Source organism: Manacus vitellinus, unplaced genomic scaffold (assembly GCF_001715985.3).
Source record: "Manacus vitellinus isolate BGI_N305 unplaced genomic scaffold, ASM171598v3 scaffold_29_pilon, whole genome shotgun sequence".
Lineage (NCBI taxonomy): Eukaryota > Metazoa > Chordata > Aves > Passeriformes > Pipridae > Manacus > Manacus vitellinus.
The window spans coordinates 9,625,460-9,637,580 of NW_021940207.1; the positions used below are offsets into that span (position 1 = coordinate 9,625,460).

At 41.4% G+C, this 12,121-nt stretch overlaps 1 protein-coding gene across 1 annotated transcript in view; it reads left to right on the forward strand.

Annotated features, from left to right (window-relative positions):
• The first annotated feature begins 918 nt into the window (after nucleotides 1-918).
• Nucleotides 919-12,121, forward strand: part of SPHKAP (SPHK1 interactor, AKAP domain containing) — a 68,552-nt gene continuing 57,349 nt past the window's right edge. The window contains exon 1 of the mRNA XM_018075030.2: nucleotides 919-1,044. Coding sequence (XP_017930519.2) covers nucleotides 1,022-1,044 — 23 coding nt within the window. The 5' untranslated portion in view covers nucleotides 919-1,021. The remainder of the gene's footprint in view (nucleotides 1,045-12,121) is intronic.

A 12,121-nucleotide genomic window follows, 5' to 3' on the forward strand; every position in this document is an offset into this window, starting at 1 on the left:
CTTTATTGTAGGAAAAAAAAAAAAAAAAGATGGTTGCCCAAGCATGGACTTATTGCCCTTGTAACCTGCCCTTCCTTTTTGTCTTTGAATTCACTCACCAAATCTCTGAACAGAGCAATGACTATAGAACAGGGCTCACCACACAGGAGTCAAGCTTTCAGTGGTATTTGTGGATATGTGTAAGTTCTTGCTATGGTTTTACTACTGAATTCCTCTGTTGAGCACAGCATTTGCTACATAACTAACAAAAGTATAACACTCATCACCTAACTGGACAGAGCAGATCTGGGGCTTTGATCTAGATCCTAAACTTATTGAAAACAAGTCACGGCAAAAGGAGACTCTTGCAGCTACAAGGTGATGACAATTGTCTCCAGCCCTGCAAATTTCACACCTGAGCCAAAGGACTCTTGCTGAACCCCGAAGGCTCTGTGTTCGCTCCAGCTGTGGGTTCAAAACTATACATTTGCACCATGCATCACCTGTGATTCAGGTGCTTTTAATCTCACCTTTCCATGATTACAGACCAATTGTAATCGTTTGTACTGCACAGATTCTCCGACATGGTTATGCAAACACGACAGAGCCAAGCCACAGGACATCCAGTATTGTTTTGAAAAAAACAACCAACCAGTAAACAAACAAACAAAGGGAGGGAACTTTGCTGAAAGTAACCAAATAAAATAGTCTAAAGGTGCTTAAAGCAAGACCTAAGTTGTAGTTTACTCAGTAGGGTCCTTTTCTAAATGCTTGAGTCTCACATCTAAATCGACAGAAACCCCCGTCATTTAAATCACATGGTTTACTGGGCTGGGGCTCCAAGAACATCATGACATTCGTAAGGAAGACTCGGCAACGATCGCCCATTCCTTGCTGGAGTCACCCAGCACCTCGCCGTCACGTCCTTGTTCCCACACCGCAGACAGAGCACAACGCCAGCAACTTGTGCGGCCGTCCTGATCCCGGTGCGGGCGCTACATCGCTCCAGCGACACAGACCCCGACCGCTGCATCCCTCCCGCATGTCCCGGCCGGGCACCCGCAGGTGCGAAGAGTGCGGGGATGGCGCTGCCCCGGGTGGCCGCACTCGCCCGGGCCGGGAGCGGCGCTGCCCCGCGGAAGCGCAGCCTCGCCCGCCGGCCGCGAGGGAGGGACGGGGAGGGGCGGGGCGGGCGGGGGAGGAGTGAGCAGAGGGCAGGGCCGGGAGGTGCCGCCGCAGCGCGCCGGGGCCGCGCTGTCGCTGCCCGGACCCCGCCGGAGCGGGGTCCCGCCGCCGGTCCCGCCATGGCCGGGCAGCCCCCGCCGCCGCCCCCAGGTAGGGCCCGCGCCCCTCCCGCGCGCGTCCCGCCTGCGCGCTCGGGGCCGCGCCCGCGTGTGCCCGGGGCCGCCGCGCTGGGCGACAGCAGCACCGCCCGTCCTGCCCGCCCAGCCTCGGCGCCGGCAGCCCGCGGGTCCCGCTGCTCCCGGTGAGTGTCGCGCCGGGCGCCGCGGGACCCTCCCGGAGAGGAGCCGCCCCCTGCCGAGGATCCCCGGCTGCGGGCAAAGGAGCATCCCGGGCTGCGGGCGGTCACGGAGGGACCGCGCTGGGCTCCTGCGGTGCCCGCAGGGGAGCGGCCGAGCGGGAGCCGCTGCCGGGAGCGGAGCGGCGCCGGGAATTCGCGTTGGGCTGCGCAGGGGCGGGGGACGCGCTGCACCTGCCGAGAGGTGGTCACCCACCGGGAGGTGATCACCCCGCTGGGGCTTTGCTCCGACGCGGAGAGCGGGAATTAGAGGGCTTTTCTTACAGGAGAAAAGAAAAACAGAGACTTTGTCATCTAAATTTGCCCTAACAGCTGGTTTTCATACCGTAGCGCCTTAAGAGAGTCGGTAAGTTAATTAGTGCTTAGTAATACCTTTAGGATATTGTGCTTAAATCACAGCGACGCGTGTCCGCAACCTACTAAGTCAGATTCTTATCTGAAAGAAAAATCTAAAAAAAAAAAATAATAAATCACTGTACTTCTGTTGTTCCGGCTCCAACGAACATGTATTTATAGTGGTTACAAACAACCGATTAGAGCAAAACTTCCTTCGAGACGGAAATGGATGCACAGATAGCAGTAGCCTACCGGAGATGCGAGATGTGGTTAAGCGTAATTTTTAACAATCACAAGTAAATTGCATTTTGATGGTAGCAGGCAGACAAATACTGTAGAAATTGTACCATTTGAGTATGATACAGACTATCAGAGATAAAAAGTATATTTTGCAAATTATCACAATTCGTTTTGGTTTAGTTGCTTCCAGTGCAGTGTCTTAATGACTGGTAAAAACCCGATAAAAACAAAGTTTGGAGAGAGCACAGCCTTAAAAGGAAGATAGTAAAACGACGCATAGCTACCTGAACACGCAAGAGGAACTGCTAGGGGGGCGGGGGGAGAGACGCACGAGAACGCCTAAGTGGGTGATAATTACTTGCGATAGAAATTGCTTTTATTTACCTGAAGAAGACAAAAAGCTTTAAAGCAACCCCTCAGAGAGAGTGGATTAAGTAGTGTTTCGTATCAATAAACATTTACTGACCAAAGCTTAGTAATGTTTTTCTACTTTGATCTGAATTGCCTAATCTAGAAATAATCCTTTACGATTTCTCCCCTGGCATTTCATGGTGAAATGAGAAGGATTTAGCTTTCGTTGTTGTTAGTCATGGCTAGTAATTTTATATACAATTTTTGCCCACTGAATAACAGAGAGATTGTACAAATTTTAGTATTTTACGGGAAGTGACAATCTGAAAGAGAGAGGGACACAGAGTTTAAGGCCAAAGAGACTTTTAGGTTATCTGACATGACATCCCATATTTCACACTCCACAAGGAAAATTGGCTAGAATGCAGTCTTGACCCCAGGATAAACAGATATTCCAAAGAGACAGTCTTAAAGATATTAAGAGTTAGACAAGCTGCTGCTTTCCTTGCTTGTGGTCTTGTTCTCATTTTTACAAATTTACCTCCTTATAGTCATGCAACCATCTTCCAACTCCACACTATTGTTGCTAGGCTTTTCATCACTGCAAGAAGGAACTGAGGAAACCAATACTACTCTATTCCAGAGCTCTGCCATCTGTTCGTCTCTTCATCCCAGCTATAGGCCTATTACCCAGATAATATTGCCTATTTCTGTAAAAAGGCCAAGGCTAATCTTGCTCATGTGAGCTACATACCTCTTCCTTCTTCCTGAAGAGTGATTCTTTTCCCATAGCTTAAGCAAGTCAGACTTCCCTACACCAAGAACCACAGTTCTCTCTTTCATCTCTCTTATCTCCTGAGGCTGGTATGTGGACAGCTGCTTGTTATTTGTTAATCAAGGTAACCTTTCTTTGCTGAACAGTGGTAAGCTTCATACTTTCTGTCTGTGAATAAGGATCAGAGGACTCCAGGAAAGAAGGTGACCAGAACAGTGAATAGTTCATTCAGGTCATTCCTGTTTTCACCAGGAAATCTTGTGAAAAAAGCATACCTGGGAAGTCATGGGACAGATAACTTGTTATCATACAGCTTCATCTCATTATTCCCATCATAAAATGTTTAGGCAACTTTTAATTGAAATCTAGTTACAGCAGCTGTTGAGAAATACAAACTATGAATGTTAGCTTTTAGGAGTTAGCTTTACAGGCCTCACCAAAGAAAGTTTTCACTGTCAAACTGTTATAAATCAAATGTATTTTGCATCTTCCCTTCAGAATCATTTCAGGCACTGACCTGTTTCTGTGGCTGTTCATGCCTGATCTTACCCACCTACACACATCTTCCTAAACCAAGGCCACAGCTCTGCCCACTTGCTGACTTGCCTATCCCACATTATGATCAGTCCCCGAGTCCAGCACAAACTCAGGGTGCATATTAATTCCTGCTCAGGGCCTTCCCTTCCTTTGGCTTCCATATCTGAAGGCAAAAAATGTAAGCCCTGGGTGTGGATGCCAACAGTTACTGCGGAGCACAGCAGGGCAGGAGAGTGGCCTTTGGGCATCCACTGATAAGTTAGCATTTCTAGCAGTAGCTTGCAGTGAACACTCAGCCTGGGGGTCAGATGAGCAGCTGCAGAGAACTGCACAGAATTGGTAGCTGCCACTTTTTCTTCAAGCAGCTAAAAGACATTTTTGGTGCAGGTTGCAGTTGGGAAGCTGAAAATGTGGTCTATAACGATTTATTGTTTGGGAGTTTTTGTTTGTTTGTGGTGGGTGTTTTTGTTTAGTTTATTGTTTTTATGGTGGAGGGAACCCCCCCCTCCATATTAATATCTTAAGCATACCAGCTTGCACTTTGCCTCTTCAGGCGAGAGACAGGAATAAAAAATGCTAGAACTTTTTACATATGAGGCAGGAATTTATGTGTTTCTGTCCCCTTTGTTACTCAGTGACTATCTGGAATGCTGTTGCACAGAAGCCTAAGGACATACAACCACCCCTTTTGGTAAAACCGCAGTTTCTCTGCTCAAGCTTATGAAAGTAAACCCATACACATATGCAATTTTTGGCCAACCCTGTGTATCTGACAGTAATATTAACTGACAAATAAAAGTCTTCAGACGTCTCTTTCAGACTGGCATCTACACCTTTTGTGTGAATACTAGAAAGAAACAGAGGAATTAAAAATGTTTTTCAATTCAAAATTGGAAGCAGCACTAGGTCTTAGAAACAACATTAGACTGAATGGTAATTCAGAAGAATTAAAATGTATATCCACTCAACAGAGATGAGAAGTAGCAGTTTTTCTGTTCTAAAAAGTGAAAAAGACAAGCCCAAAGAAAGTCTGACTGTTTCTGAAAAAATTGCTCTGCTCTGCAAGAGGTGTTGTATCAGCACCACGAAATGATCTGTGCTACATCTCAGTAATACCTGGTGTGTGGCACATACTGCACAAAGAATGGCTGAAAAAAGCCTTACTGGTTTTACAGGATCCTGTTGGAAACCAAGCATTGTTTATATTTGATGAACATGCTAGGGGTGACTGCAGATGTAAAGAAGTAAGTTGGGATATTCAAAGTTGAGAGGAGACCCAAAAGCCAGGTCTGGACCAGGGCTCCCTTACAGGCAGCAGGCATGTGGCTCACACTCAGTGCCGCTGGGCACTTACACAGCCAACACTATGTCACAGGCAAAGCTCACAGCTGCTCTTGTGGTCCAGCAAAGCAGCCTGGATCTTGTGTAACAGAGAAATCAGATTTGGTGGATTTGTACTAAGATGCTTTTAGGAGTGAATCAAATAAAACTTTGATCCTTTAAGGAGACAAGATTGCAGGCAAAGACTCCACAACAGCAGTGGGACTAAGCTACAGATAACAATTAATTTGAATAAATCATTAAAGAAAACAGAACGTCAACAAAAATAAAATAAAACAGACAGAACAGCAGCACATAAACAAGACTCGATACTAAAAATTTATTTTGAAGAATTGTCAGTGATGAGTGAAATGAAATAAGTGAAGACAACTTCTTGGGATAATGGGGGCTGTTTAGTGAGACTGAGCACAGAGGCCACAAAGCTTACAGGAATGTTCTCCAGATTTTTCCACCTCTGTGAGTAAAAGAGAGCTAAGTGTATTACAAGTATTATTTAAATAAAAGAGGGCAAATAAAGAAATCCCCTGAACAAGAGTGTAATGTCAGAACTCTCATTATCAAGACAACTACATGCATTAGAACAGCAGCTGGTGTCACATATGAGGATGAAATTTGTTTTTATGCACTCATGCAGAACCAGTACTTCAGCCCAACCAGAGGAATCAGTTTAATACTTGCTGGGTATTCTTTTCATTTGCAAATTAGCAGATGAATTTGCCAGATGTTATGAGTGGAGTGGCCAGAAAATTTATCTAATGCTCTCTGGTAATTTTCAACATTCACCAACTTCTTACAATGCTAGTTTGATTGTCAGTGGTGGGAATTCTTGAAACAACATGCTGTGCCCTGTTTTCATGGGGATTTACTTTAAACAGTTCATTAACCTGGTTAACCTGTGTTGTTAAACATATGCAACAATTCTCAGAGATACTTTCTTTCAGTGAGGTCAGGGGAGAAAAAAATCAGCTGAAACCAGAAGGAACTTAAATTGTCAAAGGTTATAAGTCTGTGGATGAGGATTCTTATCGCGTGAGGAGCAGGACTGTGGGTAACAGGAAGAAGGAAACTTGCAGAAGTTGTAAAGAAATTAACTATATAATTTCCATGCTGTTTCACTAACGAAATATGCACTATAGTGACAAAACCCTACTGCTTATTTCCAGGCTTGCATCTCTGCTTTTTCCTTTAGTATACCAATCTCATCTGTTTTGAATTCTTTAATCCACCTTACCTTAGCCTCCCACGTGAACTTCAGACTTCTTTTCCAGAAAACATTTCATTAATCTCCTCTTTCTGTTCCTGCTCCAATTCCATGCATCACTTCTCCCCTATCTGACTGCAATGCTTGTAATAGTGTCCTTTCAGTCTGCCAATATGTATCAACCCTTGTCCTTCTTAGTTCAATCCTCTCCTTCTTCAAATATCCTTCCCCTAGTATAGACTTGAGAAACACTGACAACTGTAGGTGACAGTTTGAAACATCCACAATTTGTTGTTATGCTGTTCATTTTATGTATCATTTAGGCTATGACTCCTTCCATTAATTGCTGTAGGCACACTCATTAGGCCATGGAGGTTTTGCCATCTCCTTCCTCAGCCCTATATTAATCACTTTAGTCTTTCTTATTACATCTTGTTTCTTCAGCTACTCCCTGAGAAGGAGGGAGCAGGGCATAAACTGGTGGGAGCCTTTATCAGCACTGTGGATAATGAACCCTAGCACTAAATCTGGTTCAGGTCCCTTCTCAGGCAACCGTCATTCCCTAAACCTGTGTCTAAGAACACCCTCTAAAGAACAACATTTTAAGCCATGATTGGCACCTGCAGCCAGAAGCCCCATATTTAGACAGCACAGTTGTGTGCTAGAGGTGCTGGGGAGGAGAGGAGGCTGAGAAAGCTCACTCCATTGAGGATACCAACCTGGGATCAACAGGGATCCCAGCAGTGTTCCCTCAAGGTATACTGCTCAACTGGAGTGCTGCAGCTGCCTCTCAGGGACAGTATTTACTTAATTAACAGTGGAGAAGCAGCTTCAACATGAGGGACCAGGAATGCAAGCACTAAGAGCCACGCAGTTTTGAGCAGTCACTCAGAACAGGCAGTTTTAGGTTTTTTCTCAAAAGAAGAAGAAAAAATAATTAAATTTCTACAGCAAAACAATAGGTTTAATTACCAACTCCCTGAATAAAATGAAGCAGCAGCTCCCCCTCTCCTGGTGTGTTGTGCAGGCTCCTGGCTGTGCTCTCTGGGGAGAAGCGGGAAGGGAAAGCCTGCCTGGCACCCATGGGGATGATGCACTTTGAAAAACTTCACATCTATCCAGACCTCAGTGTCAGAAACTTGTGGGGGGGTTTTCCCGAATTTTTTAAAAATCTCTTTGCTTATCAGTGGATTCAAATGCTTCAGACTGCGTGTACAGTACACCTACCCTTCCTCCTGCTTCACTGAAAACAGAGAGAAAAAACTGTACTGCATATTTCTGGTTTTCTTTTTATAAGAACTACAGATTTAGCACATGAAGATTAATACTACGATTGCTGGGATTTATTTGGTGCCGATTTTGAATTTTAAAACTTCTGGATGGTTTTAATTATTCTTTTTAGTTTCCATCATTAATTTTCTTCACTTCAAGATTTGCCTGATTATTATTAAATATCTGGCTACTGCCAATGCCCATGGCACATAATAGGTAGTTGGTGTTTTTTATCAAAGCTATGTTTCCTCTTGGTTATGGCATCACAATTTATTATATGTCTAATTATTCTTGAGTGCTATGTAACAAAGTTTCCTTTCTAAGTCTTGATCAAATTTAATTTATCGCTGAAAGAGAAAGGACTTTTCTAAAACTTCTAACACAGAACTTTATGCTGCAGTTTATATTTCCCTGCTATTGAAATTCAGAACCAGCCAACAAGTCCTGTATAACCCTCAGCAGTCACTTTTAACACTGGGTCCTGCCCTCCACGCTCCATCCTAATCTGGCTCCAGGCACTTGCAATAACCAGCTTTCAAGTGTTAGGGGAGCTTTTTTGTTTTCTGGAAAAGTTTTGATCTATTATATGAATTGCTGGAAAGCCAGAATTCATTGAACTAAGACATTGTTGTGGTATAGTTTAAACTTTTTAAATAGAAAGGTGCACAGAGTTCCATGGGACTGGATTTTCTTCCAGCAGTGAAAAACCTCTGTGGTCCTCATGTAGTCCCTGTGAGATTGCATAGTTATCAGAATTTCATCTACAGGCACTCCATCAGCAGTGGAGCTGTTCATTACATGCAGTGGCTCTTCAGAATATTAAAGAAAGAAAGAAATGATGTCTCGGTTTTCAAAACTGTGTTTAAATTAAGTCCAAATCCTTTTCCCCCAAGATTAATTTATAACTGCCTGTGCTATTTCAATTTGAAAAGGGAAGAGATCAAGTCAGCAGGGTAATGGTTCAACAACATGCTTATAGATTGTTCCTCTTCTATGTTGTCAGGGCAGTGTCTTCCTTCTCAGTGAAAAATGTGTTTTACCACTGTAGACATCTAATAAAAATGAACAGGTCATTTATTTTTAAAAGGAAAAGGTTTGTGTGCTGTTATGTTGAAATGAAAACTCATTATCCTTACATAAAGTCTGGAATAAGACCCTTCACTCAATAGGAATAAAAAATAATTGCTTCTTGAATATATAAAAATACAGAAGTAATAGCATGGCTATTAAGGAGCTTAGTTAAGTGATCACATTGTGTCTGCCAATAAATTCAATCCTAAACATAATATGTGCCATAAATTCAGTGAAATCCCATGGTCACATTATGCACATTCCTGAAAGTAGCATATATGAACCGTATCAATGTTCACAGGATGTAATTTAAATGTTAGTGTAGTTACCAAGCACCAAGTTTTGGTACTTTTACAAGTATAGCCAAAGTTGTAAGATTATGGAAATCAATACTGTACATTATGGAACAGCACAACTGACTATAGGAGAGAGGTGTCTTTTTGTACTACCATCAGTAGCAGATTTTTATTTCATACAAGTAAAACTGATTTATAAGTATGCATGTATTTGCAACAGGTGATTTTTCTGATTCAGAAGGCAAGACTTGTAAGGGTGAGGCTTTTAAGGTATAGTGTATTAGAAAAATAATTGAGTAACTATTAAAAAAAATAGTGAAAGACCATAAACACATAATATAAATACAAATATTAATCCAAATCCAGTAATTAAAACAAACAAAGAGGCCATAGGGCCACGTTTACTTTGCATGGGTTGCTTTTGGATACACAGAACTAGACCTCTGTATTATACTGTTTTTCTCTAGCTGAAGTTGTTAAAGAGATTCCCCACTAATAAAACAATAATAATTATGCAAAACCTGGATTTAAGTGCATACCTTTTCTTTGACCATCTGAATTGAAAGAACTTAGACTTTGCAGTGTTGATCAGAGTAAAACTTAAACACACCCAAAGGCATAGAACAAGAGGCAAGCTCTACTCTAAATGAAGTTAATAGAAAGAGCTTGGCTGTTCCTGGGCTCTGCTGAAGCAGAGTAACATCTCTGCCCTGGAGACAGTGAGTACTTTCTTTCAGCTTCCTTCGTACTTTTTTGGGACTTCTGGGTGCATTACAAACCACAAAAAATCCATGCTGCCATAGTGTTTTTATTTTTAAATAGAAACCTGGATAAGCTAATGGTTGTGATACATCTGCTCAATTTAGACACCGATTTTGTTCATCCAGTAGGATACAACCTCAGAGTCAGTTCCACTGAAGTTACTGTAGGAGCTTTCCCAGGCTGTGATGCAAGTGAACTTGTCTGTCCCTGAGCTAACATCTGATAAAACACTTCTATCTGCAAGGACCAAGCATGAAAAAAGAGCAAGTGGCATCGAAGAGCAACTTAATCTCTTTCAGATTCTCTGCAACCAAATCCTCTCCTGCTGAGTGGATGACTAAATATTCATGTCTACACATAGTCTGGTGTATTTTTGCATCAGGTGTAAATGCAGGAATACTCATTTAGCAAGTACTCATGGAATCACACTGCAGGTACTGGTAAGGTTCTCTGAGAGCTTAACCTGAGCTCAGTGGTGCAGACAGTGCTGCTGGACCTTGTGCATCCCACTGTGAACAAGGTAACCATTTCAAGCCCAGGTATCACAACAGTTTTATGGTTAATCTGAAGTTCATTGCAAAGCAGTCCCTGTTTACCTACATCGTATCACCAAGGGAAAAAATCAGATTAATTAAATTAATAACTCATTGACCTGATTCACTGTTAGACTCTCAGAGATAATGTCCTACATTCCTTATGTAGAGTTAGAAAGGCAGTAGATTTAGGGGTAGAAAGAAGAAAGATTCGTCTTGCCAAAAAAGCTCAATCATAATTTCTTGGACTGAAATCTCATGCTTTCCTTGTGCTGGTGTAAGTGAGGAAGAAATTGAGAATGTTGCCTTTATCAATCCACTCAATCCTGTTAATCACATTACAGGTTTCACAGATTGAAGCAAGCTAAACCAAAGACAATGTTTGCAGTATCTTGACAGAATTATACAAAAGCATGTTTCATCATATTAGAAGTTAATTAAAAGCAGCTTCATTTTGTTCACATCTTTGAGAATGCGGTTATGCTTTTTTTTAAAAAAAAAAAAATTTAAGCAAGTGGGTTTTGAGGTCTTGTTTTCTATGTTATCACAGATTGTATTTATTGACATTAACATAGCATCAAAATTTATAAGATTTGTATTCCTTTGGGATATTAGTAGTAAATCAGAATTGCTTGGGAATATTTCAGGCATGTAAAATATGTTAAAATAAGATTTGTTGTGAATAAGCAATGACAGAATGTATTCCTTGGCATTAAAATAACCAGAATGTACTCTGACATTTTAACTAGATAGTTTATGAATGTAACTGCAGGTGGTCATAGAAACAATACTGGATTCAAGAGAATAGGAAATTTCTATGAATATTTCAGATGAAAACACTTATATTTGGACTATTGTTTTATTTTTCTGGTGTCATTAGTCAAGGTAAAAACATATTGCTTTCTGAGCTCTATTATAATCGTAAACAATGTTTTGAAAGATTTAGCAGGAATCTAAACCAACTTGACTTTCTTTCAAATAAAAAGGGTTGGAAAACTGAATAGAGTTGAAGAAATAATACATTTACTAGATAGGTACTTCTGAAAGTAAAATATTTACTGTAATGAAATTGAGTTTAGTAGGGACCAACATTACAACTATATAGTGTCATTTTGACCAACTATTTTTTCAATATATAAATATGTTGGTGAAGCTGCCTGACCAAAGAAATTAATGACAGTAGACGACGAATTGCCTTCATTTTTACAGCTATAGAAATTATGTTAGAATTGGGTGATGTTATTTCTGAGAACAGAGGAAGAAGAGTAGATTCTCTATGGAAGAATATCAATTAAATCCTTGGGCATTGGCAGAAATGCAGCTCCCAAAACCCCCCCAACAAAAAAAAAAAAAAAAAAAGGGGAAAAGAAATAAGATGTTATGCTTTACTGTTCTGTGGCTTACAACTGGCTGGGGACTCTTCAGGCATTTGGAAGAAATATTTTGTTATAATTTCCTCTAGTATTCAGAATCATTTACTTTTGTCCTATGGAGAAGTGCATCTTCAGCTACACTATGCTGAAGTCAGTTCTCATGATTTGTATTAGCACTGTACAGCATGATATTATGGCCACTTGGCTTGTCATACACAAACTTTGCTTTTTCCAAGACCCTAACCTGTTCCATAATTCTGATTCTCTGTTGAAAAATTTGGTTTTCCAGTATCACCAGTCCCTTTTAACTAACAGCTTTGCCCTTTACCTTTTTAAAGTAGCTGAAAGTGATGCTGCAACACTGCGAAATTACCATGCTTTTCCCTTAAATGTCTGTGGACAAGTCAACCCTTTCTTAATCTCATGATTCCAAAGCCAGATTTATTATTTCTGAGGAGAGTGGATACAAAGAATTTCAGAAAGTCTGCCAAACATTAGAAACGTTCCATTAAAA